The sequence below is a fragment of the Oncorhynchus kisutch genome, linkage group LG3 (genome assembly GCF_002021735.2).
Source record: "Oncorhynchus kisutch isolate 150728-3 linkage group LG3, Okis_V2, whole genome shotgun sequence".
NCBI lineage: Eukaryota > Metazoa > Chordata > Actinopteri > Salmoniformes > Salmonidae > Oncorhynchus > Oncorhynchus kisutch.
Genome location: NC_034176.2, coordinates 66,461,089 through 66,487,461, shown reverse-complemented (window position 1 = coordinate 66,487,461; position 26,373 = coordinate 66,461,089). Strand labels below are relative to the sequence as shown.

Below are 26,373 nucleotides of genomic sequence, written 5' to 3'. Positions count from 1 at the left end.
GCTCTCCTGAAGGACAGTTGACCACCCTTAAATTAAGGCTCCTGCTTGCTTCAGTTTGGCTGGCAGCTAGGCGAACCAAACACGTGTGCTGCATACAACCTTAAAAAAGACCTTCACTTGAAAAAGCGTCAATAATACTGTTTGTCCAGCGTGAGATGCCGTAGGCAGTATGCACTTCCACAAAATAGTCAGACTTAATCAAAGATACACTTTTATGTTTTTGCCAAGGAGATCTTAGTCTTGCAATTTTACATCTAAGATGTTTGATGCAGTATTTCTCAAGTGAAAAATGTGCATGAAAGCGAGTTGTCTATCGTTGAGTGACAACAAACACTTAAATTGAAGAATCAACACTGTTGACCAATCACAGACGAAGGGGCGTAGACTTCGGCTTGCCTCGATTTGTTTGTGTGTGCATGAACAGCCAGAAAAAACCTTGCCGAAGACCAAAACTAACAAACGTGATAATATATGCATGAACTGTTCCAAACGGGAAGCATGCGGACGCCTTCAGTAGCCTATAAAATATTGCAACATTACAATTAAATACTTTGTCTTTATAAAATAATTCCCTCATTCAATGAATCAGCGATCAAATGGCTAAGGTAGGCTACTCCAAAGCAAGGTAACTAATTAAGGCATGTTTACCAATACCTTAAAAGGCTAAAATATCCAGGTTTCTACTGACAGTATGTGAGTTTGTTAGAATAGTCTAACTCTGTTTTTATGTTGTCAGAATTACAAAGCCAATGATGGCAATCCCAGCTCTCCCACGGTGTCAGATTGTATGCAGCATTGGTTTATTAACGCACCCCGTTCATCATTTGCGTGTCCGCCATTTGTGGAAGTGCCAACGCAATACAATTCCACTCCGATGAGCTCTGCAGAAATTGAGAGAACAGTGCGCAAAACATCGCATCCGGAGGACACTGATCCAATTCTGCTGAGTAATTGTTTGATATTGTGATGTGTGTGTGTGTTAATATTAAACCCTAAACAAACTCATTTTAAGTGTTTGACTTTGTGTTAATGTTTAAGAGCCACTTTGAGTCTTCCCATCAAGTTATCATACCAACACGGAACTTCACTGACTAAATGGTCACAGGGGGTTTCGACCTAGAAACTAAACATCTCAAAAATAAATAAACAAAACGACTGAATACAGCATAACAAATCTTCCTTCCTGCTGCTGGTTCTCAGGAAAGGTTCTGAACAACTTCCTGATTAGTTCTGAAGTAACAAGGCGCTGGGAGACGGTGTGGACTGAGAGGAGCAGCACTGAGTACCACTAGCTGTGCACTGGAGGTCCACCTGAGAGAGACAAATGCTTGTTCTTGATCAAGCACCAAGCTCTCCTCACAACAGTCTGACCTCGCAGAGGGCTCATGGGAGCCATAGAGCATTGTGGGTAGCTGTGGCTGGGGCCGGCGTAGTGCTGCGTTCCATCTCTGCCACGCTCCATCTAGGTTGCTCTGATATCATTAGTGCTCCATGAAACATTCATCCAAGGGCAGAGAAACTGGGTTTTCAACAGCCAAGGCCATGAAAAACACAAACAGTACACATACACACACCAGTGTCCATGGCTAAACAAACAGGTCCGTGTTTCACAGTGGTAGAGGAGGTTTTTATAACCAATAGAGGTGCAGTTAGACTAAGGGTAGCAGCTGACTGATAAATGATTCAGTGCCTGACTGAGCGTCTGACAGTCATACAGCTGTCCTCTCTGTATTCAGCACAGCCTCAAGCCCACAATCAGATCGCCAGTCAGTGGGACTGACTTTCACACTCCCTTATCTCCTGTCCAAACCCCCGAAAACAGACCGGGGAACTGGATAAAGGAAAGACTCCAACTAACCAGGCATGAGATAATGCATTATCACACAGACAGGTATAGGCCCGAAGACAAGCACACAAATGAGAACCCACACCTACAAAACACTACAGGCTATACAGTATTTCGTCAGCCACCAATTGTGCAAGTTCTCCCACTTAAAAATACGAGAGAGGCCTGTAATTTTCATCATAGGTACACTTCAACTATGACAGACAAAATGAGAAGAAAAAAATCCAGAAAATCACATTGTAGGATTTTTAATGAATTTATTTTCAAATTATGGTGGAAAATAAGTATTTGGTCAATAACAAAAGTTTCTCAGTACTTTGTTATATACCCTTTGTTGGCAATGACAGAGGTCAAACGTTTTCTGTAAGTCTTCACAGGGTTTTCACACACTATTGCTGGTATTTTGGCCCATTCCTCCATGCAGATATCCTCTAGAGCAGTGATGTTTTGGGGCTGTTGCTGGGCAACACGGACTTTCAACTCCCTCCAAAGATTTTCTATGGGGTTGAGCTCTGGAGACTGGCTAGGCCACTCCAGGACCTTGAAATGCTTCTTACAAAGCCACTTCTTCGCTGCCCGGGCGGTGTGTTTGGGATCATTGTCATGCTGAAAGACCCAGCCACGTTTAATCTTCAATGCCCTTGTTGATGGAAGGAGGTTTTCACTCAAAATCTCACGATACATGGCCCCATTCATTCTTTCCTTTACACGGGTCAGTCGTCCTGGTCCCTTTGCAGAATAACAGCCCCAAAGCATGATGTTTCCACCCCCATGCTTCACAGTAGGTATGGTGTTCTTTGGATGCAACTCAGCATTCTTTGTCCTCCAAACACGACGAATTAAGTTTTTACCAAAAAGTTCAATTTTGGTTTCATCTGACCATATGACATTCTCCCAATCTTCTTCTGGATCATCCGAATGCTCTCTAGCAAACTTCAGACGGGCCTGGACATGTACGGGCTTAAGCAGGGGGACACGTCTGCAACTGCAGGATTTGAGTCCCTGGCGGCGTAGTGTGTTACTGATGGTAGGCTTTGTTACTTTGGTCCCAGCTCTCTGCAGGTCATTCACTAGGTCCCCCCGTGTGGTTCTGGGATTTTTGCTCACCGTTCTTGTGATCATTTTGACCCCACGGGGTGAGATCTTGCGTGGAGCCCCAGATCGAGGGAGATTATCAGTGTATGTCTTCCATTTCCTAATAATTGCTCCCACAGTTGATTTCTTCAAACCAAGCTGCTTACCTATTGCAGATTCAGTCATCCGAGCCTGGTGCAGGTCTACAATTTTGTTTCTGGTGTCCTTTGACAGCTCTTTGGTCTTGGCCATAGTGGAGTTTGGAGTGTGACTGTTTGAGGTTGTGGACAGGTGTCTTTTATACTGATAACAAGTTCAAACAGGTGCCATTAATACAGGTAACGAGTGGAGGACAGAGAAGCATCTTAAAGAAGAAGTTACAGGTCTGTGTGAGCCAGAAATCTTGCTTGTTTGTAGGTGACCAAATACTTACTTTCCACCATAATTTGCAAATAAATAAATTAAAAATCCTACAATGTGATTTTCTGGATTTTTTCCCCTAATTTTGTCTGTCATAGTTGAAGTGTACCTATGATGAAAATTACAGGCCTCTCTCATATTTTTAAGTGGGAGAACGTGCACAATTGGTGGCTGACTAAATCTTTTTTTGCCCCACTGTATACTCAGCAGCAGAATCGTCCATCCTTCTGGCCAATCCAGTCATGGCAGGCAGTTCACTGCAAGGCCAAACTCACCTTAGAGAGATTACAGTGGCAGGGTTCATGTTAGTTGACCTGTGGCATGCAGCTTAACATGTTAACCCCAGTCTGGGGTAGATAGATGAGCAGGACAATCACGCTGAACACACGCTCTCTCACACAAACAAACGGGCAACCTGGCTGAATGGTAGGCTGGAATAATTCACGTAGGGGGTTCCCCTCTGAGTCAGACCACTGGTGTGTTGACTGTTTGCGAGGTGACGTAAAGGTGTAGGCCTCTCTCTGAACCATGCTGTACTGTCCCCTTACTAAAATGAATGCTCTACTGTAGCGGTTGTTTGTTTCAGTTAGCTAGCAACCTTTATTTGATCCCATGTGTCCTAGTGAGGTGAAATCTCTTCTAAGAGAGAAGCCGGTGCCCACTAATTCCCTTAGTCTCTCCCCTGGCACTGAACCCTTTTAGTATTCTGTACTGTACGGTCCCCTGGCACTGAACCCTTGGTGTATTCTGTACTGTACCCTGGCACTGAACCCTTGGTGTATTCTGTACTGTACCCTGGCACTGAACCCTTGGTGTATTCTGTACTGTACTGTACCCTGGCACTGAACCCTTGGTGTATTCTGTACTGTACCCTGGCACTGAACCCATGGTGTATTCTGTACTGTACCCTGGCACTGAACCCATGGTGTATTCTGTACTGTACCCTGGCATGTACACTGTACAAAGCCTCATGATTGCCCTATCGGGTACCTTGATCTAGCTGCTCGTAGTGTTGGAGTGGAAGGAGGGGAGTGGTAGTGATGTGAGTGTGGGCATACAAAATAGCTTTTCTGTGAAAAGCCTCATAATCAGACACCCCTGCCTTGGCTGGGACGGAGGCGGAGTAAGACTGCATGCTCAACACAATACAAAGGTCACACAGGGAGGAGGAAACAGTCAACAGTTCAATCTTCACTTTTTATTGTTTTATTATACCTTTATTTAACCAGGTAGGCAAGTTGAGAACAAGTTCTCATTTAAAATTGCGACCTGGCCAAGATAAGGCAAAGCAGTTCGACACATACAACAACACAGAGTTACACATGGAGTAAAACAAACAGTCAATAACACAGTAGAAAAATAAGTATATATACACAATGTGAGCAAGTGAGGTGAGATAAGGGAGGTAAAGGCAAAAAAAGGCCATGGTGGCGAAGTAAATACAATATAGCAAGTAAAACACTGGAAAGGTTGATTTGCAGTGGAAGAATGTGCAAAGTAGAGATAGAAATAATGGGGTGCAAAGGAGCAAAATAAATAAAGTAGGGAAAGAGGGAGTTGTTTGGGAAAAATTATAGATGGGCTATGTACAGGTGCAGTAATCTGTGAGCTGCTCTGACAGCTGGTGCTTAAAGCTAGTGAGGGAGATAAGTGTTTCCAGTTTGAGATTTTTGTAGTTTGTTCCAGTCATTGGCAGCAGAGAACGGGAAGGAGAGGTGGCCAAAGTAAGTATTGGTTTTGGGGGTGACCAGAGAGATATACCTGCTGGAGCACGTGCTGCACGTGCAGGTGGGTGCTGCTATGGTGACCAGCAAGCTGAGATAAGGGGGTACTTTACCTAGCAGGGTCTTGTAGATGACCTGGAGCCAGTGGGTTTGGCGATGAGTATGAAGCGAGGGCCAGCCAACGAGAGCGTACAGGTCAGTGGTGGGTAGTATATGGGGCTTTGGTGACAAAACGGATGGCACTGTGATAGACTGCATCCAATTTATTGAGTAGGGTATTTGAGGCTATTTTGTCAATTACATTGCCGAAGTCGAGGATTGGTATGATGGTCAGTTTTACAAGGGTATGTTTGGCAGCATGAGTGAAGGAAGCTTTGTTGCGAAATAGTAAGCCAATTCTAGATTTAACTTTGGATTGGAGATGTTTGATATGGGTCTGGAAGGAGAGTTTACAGTCTAACCAGACACCTAGGTATTTGTAGTTGTCCACATATTCTAAGTCAGAGCCGTCTAGAGTAGTGATGTTGGACAGGCGGGCAGGTGCAGGCAGCGATCGGTTGAAGAGCATGCATTTAGTTTTACTTGTATTTAAGAGCAATTGGATGCCACGGAAGGAGAGTTGTATGGCATTGAAGCTCACCTGGAGAGTTGTTAACACAGTGTCCAAAGGGCCAGAAGTATACAGAATGGTGTCGTCTGCGTAGAGGTGGATCAGAGACTCACCAGCAGCAAGACCGACATCATTGATGTATACAGAGAAGAGAGTCGGTCCAAGAATTGAACTCTGTGGCACGCCCATAGAGACTGCCAGAGGCCCGGACAACAGACCCTCCGATTTGACACACTGAACTATATCAGAAAAGTAGTTGGTGAACCAATCATTTGAGAAACCAAGGCTGTCGAGTCTGTCGATGAGGATGTGGTGATTGACAGAGTCGAAAGCCTTGGCCAGTTCAATGAATACGGCTGCACAGTATTGTTTCTGATGGATGGCAGTTAAGATATCGTTTAGGACCTTGAGCGTGGCTGAGGTGCACCCATGACCAGCTCTGAAACCAGATTGCATAGCGGAGAAGGTATGGTGGGATTCGAAATGGTCGGTAATCTGTTTGTTGACTTGGCTTTCGAAGACCTTAGAAAGGCAGGGTAGGATAGATATAGGTCTGTAGCAGTTTGGGTCAAGTGTCCCCCCTTTGAAGAGGGGGAGGACCGCAGCTGCTTTCCAATCTTTGGGAATCTCAGACGACACGAAAAAGAGGTTGAACAGGCTAGTAATGGGGGTGGCAACAATTTTGTCAGATCATTTTAGAAAGAAAGGGTCCAGATTGTCTAGCCCGGCTGATTTGTAGGGGTCCAGATTTTGCAGCTCTTTAAGAACATCAGCTGGATTTGGGAGAAGGAGAAATGGGGAAGGCTTGGGCGAGTTGCTGTGGGGGGTGCAGTGCTGTTGACCGGGGTAGGGGTAGCCAGGTGGAAAGCATGGCCAGCCATAGAAAAATGCTTATTGAAATTCTCAATTATAGTGGATTTATCGGAGATGACAGTGTTTCCTATCTTCAGTGCAGTGGGCAGCTGGGAGGTGGTGTTCTTATTCTCCAAGGACTTTACAGTGTCCCTGAACTTTTTTGAGTTTGTGTTGCAGGAAGCAAATTTCTGCTTGAAAAAGCTAGCCTTGGCTTTTCTAACTGCCTTTGTATATTGGTTTCTAGCTTCCCTGAAAAGTTGCATATCACGGGGGCTGTTCGATGCTAATGCAGAGTGCCATAGGATGTTTTTGTGTTGGTTAAGGGCAGTCAGGTCTGGAGAGAACCAAGGGCTATATCGGTTCCTGGTTCTAAATGTCTTGAATGGGGCATGCTTATTTAAGATGGTGAGGAAGGCATTTTAAACAAATAACCAGGCATCTATTGACGGGATGAGATCAATATCCTTCCAGGATATCCCGGCCAGGTCGATTAGAAAGGCCTGCTCGATGAAGTGTTTCAGGGAGCGTTTGACAGTGATGAGTGGAGGTCGTTTGACCGCTCACCATTACGGATGCAGGCAATGAGGCAGTGATCGCTGAGATCTTGGTTGAAAACAGCAGAGGTGTATTTAGAGGGCAAGTTGGTTAGGATGATATCTATGAGGGTGCCCGTGTTTATGGCTTTGGGGTGGTACCTGGAAGGTTCATTGATAATTTGTGTGAGATTGAGAGCATCAATCTTAGATTGTAGGATGGCTGGGGTGTTAAGCATGTTCCAGTTTAGGTCGCCTAGTAGCACGAGCTCTGAAGATAGATGGGGGGCAATCAGTTCACATATGGTGTCCAGAGCACAGCTGGGGGCAGATGGTGGTCTATAGCAGGCGGCAACGGTGAGAGACATTTTTAGAGAGGTGGATTTTAAAAGTAGAAGTTCAAATTGTTTGGGTACAGACCTGGATAGGACAGTAGATTGCAACACCGCCCCCTTTGGCCATTCTATCTTGTCTGAAAATGTTGTAGTTAGGGATGAAAATTTCAGAATTTATGGTGGTCTTCCTAAGCCAGGATTCAGACACGGCTAGAACATCCGGGTTGGCAGAGTGTGCTAAAGCAGTGAATAAAACAAACTTAGGGAGGAGGAGGCTTCTAATGTTAACATGCATGGAACCAAGGCTATTATGGTTACAGAATTCATCAAAAGAGAGCGCCTAGAGAATAGGAGTGGAGCTAGGCACTGCAGGGCCTGGATTAACCTCTACATCACCAGAGGAACCAAGGAGGAGTAGGATGAGGGTACGGCTAAAAGCTATGAGAATTGGTTGTCTAGAACAGAGAGTAAAAGGAGATTTCTGGGGACGATAAAATAGCTTCAAGGTATAATGTACAGACAAAGGTATGGTAGGATGTGAATATAGTGGCGGTAAACCTAGGTGTTGAGTGATGATGAGAGAGATATTGTCTCTAAAAACATAATTGAAACCAGGTGATGTCATCGCATGTGTGGGTGGTGGAACTGAAAGGTTGGATAAGGTATAATGAGCAGGGCTATAGGCTCTACAGTGAAATAAGCCAATAAACACTAACCAGAACAGCAATGGACAGGGCATATTGACATTAAGGAGAGGCATGCTTAGTCGAGTGATCATAAGGGTCCAGTGAGTAGTGAGGTTGGTTGGGGTCACGGCGATTCAGACAGCTAGCCGGGCCATCAGTAAGCTAGCATAAGATGGAGGTCTGTTATTAGCCACCTTGTGCGTTTCCGTCAGTAGATTAGTGGGGTTCTGTGTGGTTAGAGGGGATCAATCCAAATGGCAAAATAGATATAGTTATAGTGACCCAAGAAAAAGTGTCAGATAGCAGGAGATAAGACAGCTATCTGAATAGATCTAACGATTAGCTGGCCGCTGATGGGCGTTCAGGTAACATCGCGACGGAGGGGCCCGTTGGATAACTCCCTCGGGCAGATAACGTCGGTAGTCCAGTCGTGAAGGCCCGGTGGGGCTCTGCATTGGCAGTAAAACGGGTCCGGATAGGTGATTGTAGCCCAGGAGTGACTGATGGAACCCTTCAGCTGGCAAGCTCCGGAATAATTGACCGTTCTACCACAAGTCTGCACTCGTTCACACTGGATGTGAAAAGAAACAGACTGGTATAAGTCAATTTTATCTCCCTCACCAACTTCAAACATCAGCTATCTGAGCAGCTAACCGATCGCTGCAGCTGTACATAGTCTATTGCTAAATAGCCCACCCTTTTCACCTACCTCATCCCCATACTGTTTTTATTGATTTACTTTTCTGCTCACCAATATCTCTACCTGTACATGACCATCTGATCATTTATCACTCCAGTGTTAATCTGCAAAATTGTAATTATTTGCCTACCTCCTCATGCCTTTTGCACACATTGTATATAGACCCCCCCCTTTGTTTTCTACTGTGTTATTGACTGTTAATTGTTTACTCCATGTGTAACTTTGTTGTATGCTCACACTGCTATGCTTTATCTTGGCCAGGTCGCAGTTGTAAATGAGAACTTGTTCTCAACTAGCCTACCTGGTTAAATAAAGGTGAAATAAATCAAAATAAAAAAGTACATTTGGTAGAAGCTCCCTCCAGCTCATGCTAGATAGAGAAAAATTGGGGGTGGGGTATGGAGGCTGAATGCCGCCCTTGGTGTGCTTGCTCAGACGTCACATGTTCTCAATCATAAGGGCAGTGCTCAACGGCTGGAACGGAGATCTGAATATATCTCAGAACTATCCAATCCAATCATTCAATCATTCCACTACTATTATTGGAATGCCGGTAATTCAGGGAAATGTTAGATGGACTGCCCAAAAAGGGTGAATGAATAAAGACGTGTACTGTTGTGCACCATCCTCTCAATCATTTCTTCACAACAGACACTCACCTGGCCTGTTAACTTCTTATGGCTGGGGGCAGTATTGAGTAGCTTGGATGAATAAGATGCCCAGAGTAAACTGCCTGCTACTCAGTCCCAGTTGCTAATATATGCATAGTATTAGTATATTTGGATAGAAAACTCAGAAGTTTCTAAAACTGTTTGAATGATGTCTGTGAGTATAACAGAACTCATATGGCAGGCAAAAACCTGATAAAAAAAATCCAACCAGGAAGTGGGAAATCTGAGGTTGTTTGTTTTTCAACTCATTCCCTATTGAAGATAGTGGGATATTGGTCATGTTGCACTTCCTAATTCTTCCACTAGATGTCAACAGTCTTTAGAACCTTGTTTGATGCTTCTACTATGAAGTGGGGCAGAATGAGAGGGGAATGGGTCAGGGCTCGCCCAGAATGCCTTGAGCTCGTGACGCTCGTTCAAGTGAGAGTTAGCTCGCGTTCAATTGCATTTCTGAAGACAAAGGAAATGTCCGGTTGGAACATTATTTAAGATTTATGTTAAAAACATCCTAAAGATTGATTCTATACATCGTTTGACATGTTTCTACAGACTGTAATGGAACTTTTTGACATTGTCTGCTCCGAGTGGACGCGCTTCGTGAGTTTGGATTAGTTTACAAAACACGCTAACAAAAGTAGCTATTTGGACATAAATGGACATTATCAAACAAAACAAATATTTATTGTGGAACTGGGATTCCCGGGAGTGCATTCTGATGAAGATCAAAGGTAAGTGAATATTTATAATGTTATTTCTGACTTCTGTTGACTGCACAATATAGCGGATACAGTGCCTTGCGAAAGTATTCGGCCCCTTTGAACTTTGCGACCTTTTGCCACATTTCAGGCTTCAAACATAAAGATATAAAACTGTATTTTTTTGTGAAGAATCAACAGCAAGTGGGACACAATCATGAAGTGGAACGACATTTATTGGATATTTCAAACTTTTTTAACAAATCAAACACTGAAAAATTGGGCGTGCAAAATTATTCAGCCCCCTTAAGTTAATACTTTGTAGCGCCACCTTTTGCTGCGATTACAGCTAAGTCACTTGGGGTATGTCTCTATCAGGTTTGCACATCGAGAGACTGACATTTTTTCCCATTCCTCCTTGCAAAACAGCTCGAGCTCAGTGAGGTTGGATGGAGAGCATTTGTGAACAGCAGTTCAGTTCTTTCCACAGATTCTCAATTGGATTCAGGTCTGGACTTTGACATGGCCATTCTAACACCTGGATATGTTTATTTTTGAACCATTCCATTGTAGATTTTGCTTTATGTTTTGGATCATTGTCTTGTTGGAAGACAAATCTCCGTCCCAGTCTCAGGTCTTTTGCAGACTCCATCAGGTTTTCTTCCAGAATGGTCCTGTATTTGGCTCCATCCATCTTCCCATCAATTTTAACCATCTTCCCTGTCCCTGCTGAAGAAAAGCAGGCCCAAACCATGATGCTGCCACCACCATGTTTGGCAGTGTGGATGGTGTGTTCAGGGTGATGAGCTGTGTTGCTTTTACGCCAAACATAACGTTTTGCATTGTTGCCAAAAAGTTCAATTTTGGTTTCATCTGACCAGAGCACCTTCTTCCACATGTTTGGTGTGTCTCCCAGGTGGCTTGTGGCAAACTTTAAACACTTTTTATGGATATCTTTCAGAAATGGCTTTCTTCTTGCCACTCTTCCATAAAGGCCAGATTTGTGCACTATACGACTGATTGTTGTCCTATGGACAGAGTCTCCCACCTCAGCTGTAGATCTCTGCAGTTCATCCAGAGTGATCATGGGCCTCTTGGCTGCATCTCTGATCAGTCTTCTCCTTGTATGAGCTGAAAGTTTAGAGGGACGGCCAGGTCTTGGTAGATTTGCAGTGGTCTGATACTCCTTCCATTTCAATATGATCGCTTGCACAGTGCTCCTTGGGATGTTTAAAGCTTGGGAAATCTTTTTGTATCCAAATCCGGCTTTAAACTTCTTCACAACAGTATCTCGGACCTGCCTGGTGTGTTCCTTGTTCTTCATGATGCTCTCTGCGCTTTTAACGGACCTCTGAGACTATCACAGTGCAGGTGCATTTATACGGAGACTTGATTACACACAGGTGGATTGTATTTATCATCATTAGTCATTTAGGTCAACATTGGATCATTCAGAGATCCTCACTGAACTTCTGGAGAGAGTTTGCTACACTGAAAGTAAAGGGGCTGAATAATTTTGCCCGCCCAATTTTTCAGTTTTTGATTTGTTAAAAAAGTAAATGCCGTTCCACTTCATGATCGTGTCCCACTTGTTGTTGATTCTTCACAAAAAAATACAGGTTTATATCTTTATGTTTGAAGCCTGAAATGTGGCAAAAGGTCAAAGTTCAAGGGGGCCGAATAATTTCGCAAGGCACTATCTTTTTGGCTTGTTTGGGCTCTGAGCGCCGTACTCCGATTATTGCATGTTTTGCTTTTTCCGTAAAGCTTTTTGAAATCTGACACAGCGGTTGCAATAAGGAGCAGTGTATCTATAATTCCATGCATAACACTTGTATCTTTTATCAATGTTTATTATGAGTATTTCTATAAATTGATATGGCTCTCTGCAAAATCACCAGATGTTTTTGGAACTACTGAACATAACGCACCAATGTATACTGAGATTTTTTGATATAAATATGAACTTTATCGAACAAAACATACATGTATTGTGTAACATTAAGTCCTATGAGTGTCATCTGATGAAGATCAAAGGTTAGTGATGAATTCTCTCTCTATTTCAGATTTTTGTGACTCCTCTCTTTGGCTGGAAAAATGGCTGTGTTATTCTGTTTCTTGGCTCTGACCTAACAATCGTTTGTGGTGCGTTCGCCGTAAAGCCTATTTGAAAATCGGACACTGTGGTGGGATTAACAAGAAATGTATCTTTAAAATGGTGTGAAATACTTGTATGTCTGATGAATTTTAATTATGAGATGTCTGTTTTGAATTTGGCGCCCTACACCATTAGCGGGATCTCAGCCCTAAGAAGTTTTAAACCACTTGATGTATCACACTACACTCCAGGATGAGACAGAAAACTGGTGAAGACATCCCAGCAGAAAGCAAAGGGCTTGCAGAAAAGACATGGCTGAGGAAAACGTTCACATGAAGTTAACGTTAGCTGTGACTGCCTCCCACACAAGCAGCTCCTGCTGTTGTTTCCATAGGGCTAATAATGTCATGACGCAGAGTGTAAGCAGTACAGTAGGGGGTATTCTGATCAGTCCCCCACACAAAACCTTCAGAAGACAGTGGTGAAGAAAGAAGGAAGGAATGTGTTGAAAAATGACAGGGCTCCTGGGATAGATTATTTTTAAGTCTCACAGCACCCTTTCACACACACAGCAGGCCACGGAGAAGGAGAGAGAGAGAGAGAGAGAGAGAATGAGAGAGGGTGAAACACCTTTTCTAATAGCTGGGACAGTGACACAACCACACACAATGAGAAAGATTGTGTGTGTTTCATTGTGTGTGTGTGCACGTATATGGATGTACATTTGCATGTATGTATGCAAGTAGAGTGCATGTGTCCCAGTTTAAAAGTGTTGGTTGGTGATAAGCTCGTCCGAGGCACATCGAAGGGTGGGAGGTGTACAAGACGAGCCGGCTCCAGAAAAGCTGCATGTTCCCCTTCATGTCCAGAGGCACTGAGTAATTATGAGCTCTGCTCTACACAGAGGCAGTGTTTTGTGACTGCTAACTGACATACTTGCCCATTCCACCCATCTGGTGTAGCTACTGGGAAACAATGTGAACACCTGCAGGGCTATCTCCAGAACAAGCAGTGAATGAAACGGTCCTCTGAAACAGACTGAACCAGGAAGTGACCGCTGCAGCCTGTTATCTCACCATTCCTGGGAGACCACAAACCTGCTAGCTGGAAATACAGATAGCGGAAACTAAGCTGTGTTATCACTAGAGGTCAACCGATTAAATATAAATATATTTGTAATAATGACAATTACAACAATACTGAACAACACTTATTTTAAATTAATATAACACATAAATCAAATCTAAAAAATAATGAGACATGCTCAATTTGGTTTAAATAATGCAAAAACACAGTGTTGGAGAAGAAAGTAAAAGTGCAATATGTGCCATGTAAAAAAAACTAACGTTTAAGTTCCTTGCTCAGAACATATGAAAGCTGGTGGTTCAATATTCCCAGTTGAGAAGTTTTAGGTTGTAGTTATAGGAATTATGATGCGTCGACTATTTCTCTCTATACCATTTGTATTTCATATACCTTTGACTATTGGATGTTCTAATAGGCACTTTAGTATTGCCAGCCTAATCTCAGGAGTTGATAAACGGCGCTGGGCTTTAAGCATTGCTAACAGTTGCTAGCAAACGCAGTAAAGTTTGAATGAATGCTTACGAGACTGCTGCTGCCTACCACCACTCAGTCAGACTATTATAATTTAAGTCTCTGATTTGATATAGCAAACACAGAAATACGAGCCTTTGGTCATTAATATGGTCAAATCCAGAAACTCATTTCGAAAACAAAAGGTTTATGCTTTCAGTGAAATACGGAACCGTTCCGTATTTGATGGAGCGGGTGGCAACCCTAAGTCTAAATATTGCTGTTACACTGCACAACCTTCAATGTTGTCATAATTATGTAAAATTCTGGCAAATTAATTACAGTCTTCACACAGTTCGCAACGAGCCAGGCGGCCCAAACTGTTGCATATACACTGACTCTGCGTGCAATGAACGCAAGAAAAGTGACACAATTTACCTAGTTAATATTGCCTGCTAACATGAATTTATTTTATCCAAAAATGCAGGTTAAAAAATATATACTTTTGTGCATTGATTTTAAGAAAGGCATTGATGTTTATGGTTAGGTACATTCGTAAAACGATTGTGCTTTTGTTAAATCATCACCCGTTTGGCGATGTAGGCTGTGATTCGATGATACATTAACAGGCATCGCGTTGATTACATGCAACGCAGGGCAAGCTAGTTAACCTAGTAATATCAACCATGTGTAGTTAACTAGTGATTGTGAAGATTGATTGTTTTTTTTATAAGATAAGTTTAATGCTAGCTAGCAACTTAGCATGGCTCCTTGCTGCACTCACGTAACAGGTGGTCAGCCTGCCACACAGTTTCCTCGTGGAATGCAATGTAATCGGCGTACAAAATTGCCAATTACCGACTGTTATGAAAAAACTTGAAAATCGGCCCTAATTATCGGCCATGTCGGTTAAATCGATCGACCTCTAGTTATCACCCAAAGTAATTGTTTCCAAAACATAAAATGGTGCCATTATGAAAGAGAAACTAGGGTCTACTTGAACAGAATCACTGATGTGATTTAAGCCAGGGGGTGGGTTAAAACTGACATGAATATCATCATTTGACAGGAAAGTGACATGCACATGATGTTGTACATACACAAAAAACATATCTTCTAAAGAAACATGGTAGCCTATGTGACAAGAGTCCTCTGCCCAGTAGCTTTGGGATTAGAAGGTAGGTAACACTATAGCAGAGATAGGTCTAGCTGTATTGCAGCTCCCAAAAGAACCTCTACTCTACAGTCTGCTCTGCCTACCTCCGCCTGAGGTGCTGCTGGTGTCCGTTACACAAGAGGACGATACCCCCTTCACTGGGAGTGAATCCACACAAAGGTCAGGACTCAGTACCGCTCCCGTGACAAAGGGGAGAGAAGGAGGACAGAGCTGGCAGAATAAATACACAGTCCTGTACTGTCAGTTTGTGAACTGAAGAGGACAGAGAGGATTTTGCCCTGTTGGGAGGGTGAAGGTCATCTTAGTTAAGAGACAGGTGGTAACATGGACTGCCAGTCCCAAAATCAGTAAGACTATCTACCATCTGAAATAGAAACAGCAGATTATATGGGTGAGGGGGGGGGGCAAGAGAGACAAGCTCCTGGCCATCCTTCCCCAAATAAAGCATTTTGGATTAACCAAAAACCAGACAGCAGCCCTTCTCTTAGATGTATGCACATCTTTTCTATCTCTTCATATTAACCTCTAGGTTTGTGTTTTGCCGAGATGTGATTTGGAAAAACTCCTTGGTGATCATATCAGTCAAAGTCAGAGATAGCTGGAGACTACAATCGTCTGGATTTAATAACCCAATAACCATCAACTCATCCCACATACAGACAGGCACAGAGTCAGCCTAGGACAGAATACTAAACATTTGGTAGGAATAGGTGGGGGCCTGTGAGAAGTAGTAGCTTGCTGCAGGCTGATATAACACTTAAGGCCTGGTTACCAGAGAACACCCTCTGTCTTCCAGTAGGCTATCCCTGCATCATGCTGGTGTACAATGCCAAGCCAGACTACCACACTGCTCTCAATGTCCCAGCCAGTGTGGGAAATACAATGTTTTCGAACAAGATTCCAGCGGTCAGGATGTTAAGATATTCCTGTAATCCAAAACCCCACAAAGAGACTTCATTGGGCGATTCCTCCCTTAAAAAAAACTTTTGATCATGCAGGAAAACACGTCACAGGTCAGTTCTTTACTACGAGCATCAACAGGTTTGTTGAGTTGGGCGTGACGCTCGACTTGCCTGGAAAGCAGAAGCCAGATCTGTTCGTATTCGATCCAACTACTCTGACTGACATTGTCATGTCATTCAATAATTGGTCAATTAATGGCATGACAACAACAAATAAATCAGATGAGTTGGCTAAAGCACAACAGATTTGGCAACCAGGCTAACGCTAGATCTCTTATGAACTTTAAAATGTACACTAGACTAAAGAGTGTGACGTACCTTCCATGTGCGTGGAAGTCAAGCTGCAGGACCTTGTCCTCATGGGAGACGGCCCTCTTGGCTCTCTGGTGGTTGCTGTGCAGGGCCTCGGTGTCGTAGGACAGGCCCTCATAGTGGCGGATGTACTTGTTCAGAGGGTTTCCATGCTGACCTGCAGGAACAGAGGTGAAAAAAGGCTTTTAATGGCCAATTAAAATGTCAAACAACTCATTCCTGATCGGCATGGAGTGCAGTGATAAAACTTCAGAACAGCACTACCTCAAAACGTCTATAAGGACTTATTTTAAACCCGAGAGAGACCATGACACATAATTCCTCACTATAAAAGCTTTAGCCTTCCCTAGATTCACAAGTATGTTATGAATAATACAACAGCAGGCTGTGTGAATTTCTCTCATTCTCACCATTGATTTAGACTTACTGTGTGTGTGTGTTTTCCATTTCATCCTTCCTCAAGCACTATTTTTGGAACTAAAAACAGTTGCACTTTTGAAGGACACCTGCGCCAACAAGATAGTACAAAACTATAGAGGCCCAATGGTTATTTTCAGCTTAATATTTGGTTCATTCACTTTTCCCATTCCGTCTAAAACTGCTGCAGCAATGGTAAAAACAATCAATTAAAACAATTGGCTACCGCAAACACATTTTGAATGCATTCTTTGAGGGTGTGTTAGATATTTTGTGTTGAAATGCTGGGGGGGAAAAACACCTTCCACAAGTGGAGTAGATGATAAGTACAAGACTGCAGTGTGCTGCCAACGATATCCCCACTCCCCTTCCCATCATAGGGACCTAGAGTGATTCCCATCGAGAACAGCTAGCTTAGACACCCTTTACTCTACTGACTCAGACCACTTTATTATCTGACACAAACACCATTCTCATAATTTCCGGCTCCTAGCAGGGGTTCCAGGCATCTCTACACTGATGTGATCCAATCCCCAGCCTCATCTTCCCTCCGCCTGCTCTCAGAAACACATTACAGCAGAGAAACTCCATCAACACAGAAAAATTGCCATTTGCCAAACTTCAGAGAGAAGATTTTTTGTTTCCCTCTAAATTTCGTGGGATATTTTTTTGAAATACATTTTAAATCACCAGAGCATTTTAACTTCTTATGGCTGGGGTGCGGTATTGAGTAGTTTGTGTGAATAAGGTGCCCAGAGTAAACTGCCTGCTACTCAGGCCCAGAAGATAAGATATGCATATTATTAGTAGATAGAAAACACTCTGAAGTTTCTAAAACTGTTTGAACGATATCTGTGAGTATAACAGAACTCATATGGTAGGCAAAAACCAGAGAAAAAAAATCCAACCAGGAAGTGGGAAATCTGAGGTTTGTAGTATTTCAACTCTTTGCCTATCCAAGATAGGAAGTGCAATCGGACCAAATTTACACTAAGGCTTCCACTAGATGTCAACAGTCTTTAGAACCTTGTTTGAGGCTTCCACTGTGAAGGAGGAGAGAATGAGAGCTGTTTCAACCAGGTGTCTGGCAGAAGGCCATGAGCTGGACACGCACGTGGCCTTGAGAGCGACCTGCGTTCCATTGCATTTCTAAAGACAAAAGGAATTGTCCGGTTGGAACATTATTGAAGATTTATGTTAAAATAATCCTAAAGATTGATTCTATACATCGTTTGACATGTTTCTACGAACTGTAACGGAACTTTTTGACTTTTCGTCTTGACCTAGCCTCTTGAATTTGGATTTGTGAACTAAAACGCGCAAACAAAAAGGAGGTATTTGGACATAAATGGACTTTATCGAACAAAACAATTTTTTTTTGTGGAACTGGGATTTCTGGGAGTGCATTCTTATGAAGATCAAAGGTAAGTGAATATTTATAATGCTATTTCTGACTTCTGTTGACTCCACAACATGGCGGGTAACTGTATGGCTCGTTTTGTGTCTGAGCGCCGTACTCAGATTATTGCATGTTGTGCTTTCTCCGTAAAGATTTTTTTATATCTGACCCAGCGGTTGCATTAAGGAGAAGTATATCTATAATCCATGCATGACACTTGTATCTTTTATCAATGTTTATTATTAGTATTTCTGTAAATTGATGTGGCTCTCTGCAAAATCCCCGGATGTTTTGGAAGCAAAACATTACTGAACATAATGCACCAATGTAAACTGAGATTTTTGGATATAATTATGAACTTTATCGAACAAAGCATACATGTATTGTGTAACATGAAGTCCTATGAGTGTCATCTGATGAAGATCAAAGGTTAATGATTAATTCGCTCTCTATTTCTGCTTTTTGTGACTCCTGGCTGGAAAAATGTGTTTTTCTTGGTACTGACCTGACAATCGTTTGGTGTGCTTTCGTCGTAAAGCCTTTTTGAAATCGGACACTGTGGTGGGATTAACAACAAGTTTATCTTTAAAATGGTGTATAATACTTGTATGTTTGAGGAATTTTAATTATGAGATTTCTGTTTGAATTTGGCACCCTGCACTTTCACTGGCTGTTGTCATATCAGCCGTAAGAAGTTAATTTGATGTACTAATTCATATGTTCGCTTCACACGACACCAACTCCATCATCAAGTTTGCTGACAATCAGGCTGTCGATGCCCCCTTGTGTGGCCGTCATGCCCCTAACCCTAACCGTTGCTGCAAAAGTGACCGTTGTGCCTTTGGGCTGAATATAATGATTATAAATTCCCTTCTTCCGGCTGCTAATCACGGCGCTCCGAAGCACCTCTCACTCACATGGCTCGCTCAAATATCTCAATTCTTATTAACCAATGAACGTCACGTGATCGGGTCCTTCTCACAGGCATTGCAGCTCCGAAGTAGGCTACTAGGGACGACACACAATAGGCATGCTGCAGCGCGCGTCCCTCTTATCAAATTCCGAGGCGCATATTGAAGATGTTAGAACTGTTTACATTAACCGTTCGTCAGCCAACAAGAATGAATTAAGAACAGCAAAATCACTAGCCTGTCAATCTACTATCCCCCATGGGTAGAAAAGAACACTTATTCTATTGGTCAGCTTGTCCTGTGCAATAAATAAATATTCCAAAACGTACTCTGGGACCGTTTTGAGACGCGATAGAGCCCAATTTAATACAACCACTATACATCAAAAAAACTTTTAAAAGAAATTAGGCTGATGCAACAGGTCAGAAGGTATAGATTAAAAATGTTGATAAACTATTAGGCTATTTCTTCACATTCATTATAAGCGCAGCAATTCGCACATGGCAGTAGGCTATTGGCGCAAATGTTCCAAAATGCAATTAGAGGGAAAACACCGTTCTCAAAGTGCAAATGCTAGCGGTTTCACATGACAGAAATGAAAATATGAATTTAGAAAGAGGTAAGATCTAAAGACACAACAAGCATGGTTTGGTAATATGAATAGGATTGTGACTTTGGCTGCTGGACAAGGAAAGAAAGAGAACATGAGAAACAGGTTTCAATGGCATGAGGACGTGTTAAACGAAACCCCGTAACATTCCTATGGTCAGAACACAGTAAGAGATGCTTCATAAAATGAAAAAAATAACTACCAGATTTGAAACAATAAATGTATGGTAAAATAGTTACAAAATGTTGACTGCGTCCATAGAAAATTGCAAAGTGGGTGATGTTGCAGTGTGCAACAAGCACTGTCACTTCTCTCCTATCTGAAGGAACAGTGCCTGAAGTATGTCAACAGAATCAAGCCAATAGATATTATTAATGATCCTATATTATATTTGCCAAACATGACTGGCGTTTAGCACACACACAAGTCATAAAAATTTGGCTACATTTTTCAATGTCAGTATTGGTCTGGACATGACAGCCTATGTGCATTGGCTACAGCCCATCACCAACACTTGAACATGTTGGCATGAGCATGTTTTCAATTTCATCCTTCCTTGGATAAAGAGGTTACTTCCTCAAGCACTGTTTTTGGGACTAAGAATAGCTTCACTTGTGAAGGACACCCACAAGATACTACAGAGACCCAATGGTTATTTTCAGCTAAATATTTGCTATATTCACTTTTCCCATCCCATCTAAAACTGCTGCAGCAATAGGAAAAACAATCAATTGAAACAATTGGCTACCGCAAACACATTTTGAATGCATTCTTTGGGGGTGTATTAGATATTTACAGTGTTAATGCTGGGGGTAAAAACACCTTCCACAAGCACAAGACTGCAGTGTGCTGCCAATGATATCCCCACTTCCCATCATAGGGACTAGAGGTCGACCGATTATGATTTTTTAACGCCGATACAGATTATTGGAGGACCAAAAAAGACGATACTGATTAAAATTGGCCAATTTTTATTTATTTGTAATAATGAGAATTACAACAATACTGAATGAACACTTATTTTAACTTAATATAATACATCAATAAAAATCTATTTAGCCTCAAATAAATAATGAAACATGTTAAATTTGGTTTAAATAATGCAAAAACTAAGTGTTGGAGATGTAAAAGTGCAATATGTGCCATGTAAAAAAGCTAACGTTTAAGTTCCTTGCTCAGAACATGAGAACATATGAAAGTTGGTGGTTCCATTTTAACATGAGACTTCAATATTCCAAGGTAAGAGGTTTTAGGTTGTAGTTCATTTAGTATTTATAGGACTATTTCTCTCTATACCATTTGTATTTCATATACCTTTGACTATTGGATGTTCTTATTAGAGGTTGACCGATTAATTAGGGCCGATTTCAAGTTTTCATAACAATCGTAAATCGGTATTTTTGGGTGCCGATTTGCCGATAAAAAAAACAACATTTTTTTTTATACCTTTATTTAACTAGGCAAGTTAGTTAAGAACACATCCTTATTTTCAATGACGGCCTAGGAATGGTGGGTTAACTGCGTTGTTCAGGGGCAGAACGACAGATTTTCACCTTGTCAGCTCGGGGGATCCAATATTACAACCTTACAGTTAACTAGTCCAACGCAATAATGACCTGCCTCTCTCTCGTTGCACTCCACAAGGAGACAGCCTGTTACGCGAATGCAGTAAGCCAATGTAAGTTGCTAGCTAGCATTAAAAATAAATAAATAAATAAATAAATATATATATATATAAATAAAAACAATCATAATCACTAGTTAACTACACATGGTTGATGATATTTCTAGATAGCGTGTCCTGCGTTGCATATAATCGGACTGAGCATACAAGCATCTGACTGAGCGGTGGCAGAAGCAGGCGCATAAACATTCATGCAAACAGCACTTTCATGCGTTTTGCCAGGAGCTCTTAGTTGTGCGTCAAGCATTGCGCTGTTTATGACTTCAAGTCGTTCAACTCCCGAGATGAGGCTGGTGTAACCGAAATCAAATGGCTAGCTAGTTAGCGCGCGCTTACTAGAGGGACGGACGCTATACTGTTACACTGGCAATACTAATGTGCCTATAAGAACATCCAATAGTCAAAGGTTAATGAAATACAGATGGTATAGAGGGAAATAGTCCTATAATAAACTACAACCTAAAACTTCTTACCTGGGAATATTGAAGACTCATGTTAAAAGGAACCACCAGCTTTCATATGTTCTAATTCAAAAAATTATAATAATGACTCAAACACATTTATTTTGTTTACATTGTTCCAAACATTCACAGAAATTATAGTCATCTATACAGCACCTGTTTGGCACATATTAACATGCACGTAGCACTTGCTCCTTACCTTCTTTTTCTTGATCTCCAGTATTTTCAACAACTAGTCACATTTATTCAACCCATCCGACTTCTCTTTTACCTCCTGAGCAACCAGTAAACATGGCCCATTTCAAGTTAATTTCTCACAGGTTTTTTTTAAGTCGAGGACAGCCCTACTCCAGAGTGAACCATACCATTAGACCAAAAAGCCATCAACCACTCTGAGCTAAGGGAGTTTACTTTCTAGATTGTCAAGGTTGCTCATAAGGCATGGCAAACACCCGGTGCACTCCAACGGTTGTACTACCTATGTGTATGTTTAGCCTATAGGCATATAGCCTAGATCAGAAGCTAGATGTTTCCAGTTCTTAAGAATTCTCCTTACAGTGATTGTGGTTGAAATGAATGAGGAAAACTCCTTAACAGTTTGCGCAAAGCAATCCTGCACAGAGTAAAGAAAGGAGAAATCACTAAAAACTTTGTAGTCATCAGCAGCATTAAATGGAGTGCTCTCCCGGAGGCAGCAGCGGCGCGGCCCCTGCTTCACCTGCTCGGCTGTGATAAAACTCTCCACTTATCTAGTTCTGACTAGGGGATAAACGCTGCTCATTAAGAGTGGGACACTGACATGCATCACAATTCCACACGAGACTACGCTCTCTCTCCTGGGCATCTGTCACTGTGTGGTACCCTGTTACATTACAAGAGAGTGAGGGGACATTAATGTAGAAACAGGAGGCTTTTAAAGAGCTTTTAGATGCAACGGTCACACTTTTAGCAATCAGCACAAGATGGAAGCAGCCATCACTTATTCATTCAGTTCTTTTTCAGGTTCAAATTAAAAGCTAGTCCCATAGTGACAGTACACTGGCTCCTGCGCATATGTAGCTCAGCTGTTGGCTGACTGATACCATGCTCGATGGTTGCAGTGTTAGGGCCTTATTGAGACTGTCTACTATACTGGCTGATGCTAGCTGAGAATAGTCGTCTGCCCAGACAGCTTGGCAACACTGGGCAAATGGTCAAACTGCTCCTCTCACTAGTCAGTCCGGGCAGTAGGGCTAGACTGTGTGTGTCCAGTCTGGCGTTTCCAGAGCTGCCCATTGGTGGGAATATGATCCCACTTCATTCACACTGAGGGTCTTCTTAGGATCCTGCCAAAGTGGAAAATACAGCATCTTCCCTGACAGCTGTGTACTATCAGAGTTGAGAGCGTTTAAACATTTGAATTTGAAAAGGCTCAAGAAATGAGAAAAAAAAATCTGCTAGATGAACACAAAAACACTTTTTAAGTGAACAACAGTGTGGCAAAGGAACAATGCTGTTCTATGAAGGGAGAGCATTGATAACAGACCATTTCATCTGGGGAAAATAATCCTTCATCCACATTCGATTTTGCTCTTACCTCCAGAATGCATCTGTAGACTAGAAGTAGATCTGAGGAGATTATATGAATAAACAGCTGAAAAAAAGATTATCCTTAAAAAAAGGAGGGATATGTAAAAAATATATATATATATATATATATTTTTTTTTTTGAAATTACAATAAAAAGTAAGCTGTTGCCAGTTTTGTGAAAAAATAAATGCTTGGGGTTGGCGAGAGCCGAGGCAGGTATGAATGTCTCCCAGACAGTCCCAAGCCTGGTAAATGAGCAAATCAACCCAGTCTCCAAGCTCTCCGCTGATGAAGCCCTCAGTTTGCAAGTCAAGAGTACAGCTAAGTGTGACAGTGGAGAGAACTGTGGAGGCAAAGCATAATCCTGAATAAAGACAGGCTCAGATTTAGACATAGGTCATCAATTTCATTAAAGCGCTGTGACACTGAGATGCTAAAGAGCACGCTCTGGCAGTGTGCCTCCACACAACTCTGGGTAATGAAGACCGAGCATGGCCAGGGAGGAACTGGCTCTCACAGTGACACCAGGGCAGCGGCTCAACTCTACCACGAAGCGCGGTAGCCACGCTAAACAGGCTTACACACACACACACACACAGCTGGAGAATCACCGCCACACAGAACAGCATATCCACCAAGCCTTATCATTGGTCCACTTCTCGTCAACAAAGGCTTTAAAGAATGGTCAGATACAAACAGTCAAACACACCTGAGGATAGGAGCCAAATGAGTTGCTGTTTATGCAGTCCACCTGCTAGCTGACTGTATACTGGTTAGCTGACAGTCATGAAAACAATACGCATGCTTCAATGGGGCAGAAGGCCATGTTGTTGTGATTCTGGATGGCCAGATGGCAGCTTCTTGTCATTGTTGCTAGCTATGTGGGAATCATAGGTGGTCTTTTCAGCAAGTTTTATCTTGATACCATGTCTTGTTTTGAGGTGTTTTACTGATGTCACATCTATGCTAATATGGCTAAAATTCACTAGCTAGCTAACAAACAAACTAACGTTGTATTTGAGAGACAACAAGCTCATTGTGCAAATGTGTTTTCAATGAACATTGGAGACTAAATATAGTTTACATGCTGTTAATAATCTAAAGCCAACCCTGGTCTGTCTTTCCCCATAGTTGACCGTGCACTGGTTTTGTTGCTGAACAACCAACCTGTATATAATGTCATAAGCAAGTAGACTACGAAGTCGCCATACAAAAAGCATATTCAAAAGAAATTGGCTGAGATGACTGGTTCCTTTCAGAGATTCTCACAGCTGTTGATGTGTTAGCCTACTACCTGAGAAGCTATTTTAAAACACCATTAACCTTCCGCTAGTGGAAAAACACTGGAGTTTCTAAAACGGTTTGAATGATGTCTGAGTGTAACCGAACTCATATGGCAGGCAAAATTGTGAGTTGAAATCAAAACAGGAAGTGAGAAATTTGAGCTTTGTATGTATTCACCAGATTCCCCAATGAAATCCCCTTGAGCTATTAATGATGTTGCACTGCCTAAGGGTTCCACTCGATGTCAACCAATAATATACATTTTAATGAGACTTCTATGGTGTTGTGGGAGTGAATGAGAGCAGAATGCGTCAGGTGTCTATCAAGCAGCCATTTTCTGATCACGCTTATTCCTCATGGTACCCACTTGCATTCCATTGCTCATGAAGACAGGAAGGAATTCTCCGGTTGGAACTTTATTGAAGCTATATGTTAAAAACATCCTAATGATTGATTCTGTACTTAGTTTGAAATGTTTCTTTGACATGTAATATAACTTTTTGAAGTTTTTGTCCGATGTAAACGCTGACCAGAATGAGCGTTTGGATATGTATACCAAACGCGCTAACAAAAGAAGGTATTTGGGATTCCTGGAGTGCTTACTGATGTAGATCAAAGGTAAGGGAATATTTAGCATGTAATTTCTTGTTTATGTTGACGTCAACATGGCGGCTATTGTGTCAAATTTTTCTGAGTGCCGTCTCAGATTATTGCATGGCTGGCTTATTCCGTAAAGTAAAAAAATTACAAAAATCAGACACAGCGGTTGCATTAAGGAGAGGTATATCTATAATTCCATGTGTATAACTTGTATTATCATCTACATTTATGATGAGGCTATGCAAAATCACTGGATGTTTTTGGAACTAGTGAATGTAACGCGCCAATGTAAACTCATATTTTGATAAATATGAACTTTATCAAACAAAACGTATATGTATTGTGTAACATGAATTCCTATTAGTGTCATCTGATGAAGATCAAAGGTTAGTGATTCATTCTCTCTATTTGTGCTTTTTGAAACTCCTCTCTTTGGCTGGGAAAAAATGGCTGTGTTTTTCTGTGGTTATGTAGTGTGACCTAACAATCGTTTGTGGTGCTTTTGCTGTAAAGCACATTTGAAAATCGGACACTGTGGTGGGATTAACAACGGGAATAGCATTAAAATGGTATGAGATGTGTTTGAGGAATTTTAATTATGAGATTTGAGGTTTTGAAAATGGCACCCTACACTTTGACTGGCTGTCGTCATATCGCTCCTGTTAATGGGATTGCAGCCATAAGAAGTTAACTTCTTGGATATAGGGGGCGCTCTTTTAATTTATGGATAAAAAAACGTGCCCGTTTTAAGCACAATATTTTGTCACGAAAAGATGCTCGACTATGCATATAATTGGCAGCTTTGAAAAGAAAACACTAAGGTTTCCAAAACTGCAAAGATATTATCTGTGAGTGCCACAGAACTCATGCTACAGGCGAAACCAAGATGAAACTTCAACCAGGAAATGGGCAGAATTTTTGAAGCTCTGTTTTCCATTGTCTCCTTATATGGCTGTGAATGCGCCGGGAATGAGCCTGCCCTTCCTATCGTTTCTCCAAGGTGTCTGCAGCATTGTGACGTATTTGTAGGCATATCATTGGAAGATTGGCCATAAGAGACTACATTTACCAGGGGTCCGCCCGGTGTCCTTTGTCTAAATTGGTGCGTAATCTACAAGCTGCACGCAGTCATCCAGTGATTGAGAGGAGAGAGGAGGCTTTCAACGAACGATATATCATGAAGAGATATGTGAAAAACACCTTG

The 26,373-nt window shown here is 42.0% G+C and overlaps 1 protein-coding gene across 1 annotated transcript in view; it reads right to left on the bottom strand.

Moving 5' to 3' along the window:
- LOC109887842 (disintegrin and metalloproteinase domain-containing protein 10-like) overlaps nucleotides 1–26,373 on the bottom strand; it is a 112,145-nt gene that overhangs the window by 59,764 nt on the left and 26,008 nt on the right. Inside the window, exon 2 of the mRNA XM_031811347.1 lies at nucleotides 16,241–16,391. Within this exon, the coding sequence (XP_031667207.1) occupies nucleotides 16,241–16,391 (151 nt within the window). The remainder of the gene's footprint in view (nucleotides 1–16,240; nucleotides 16,392–26,373) is intronic.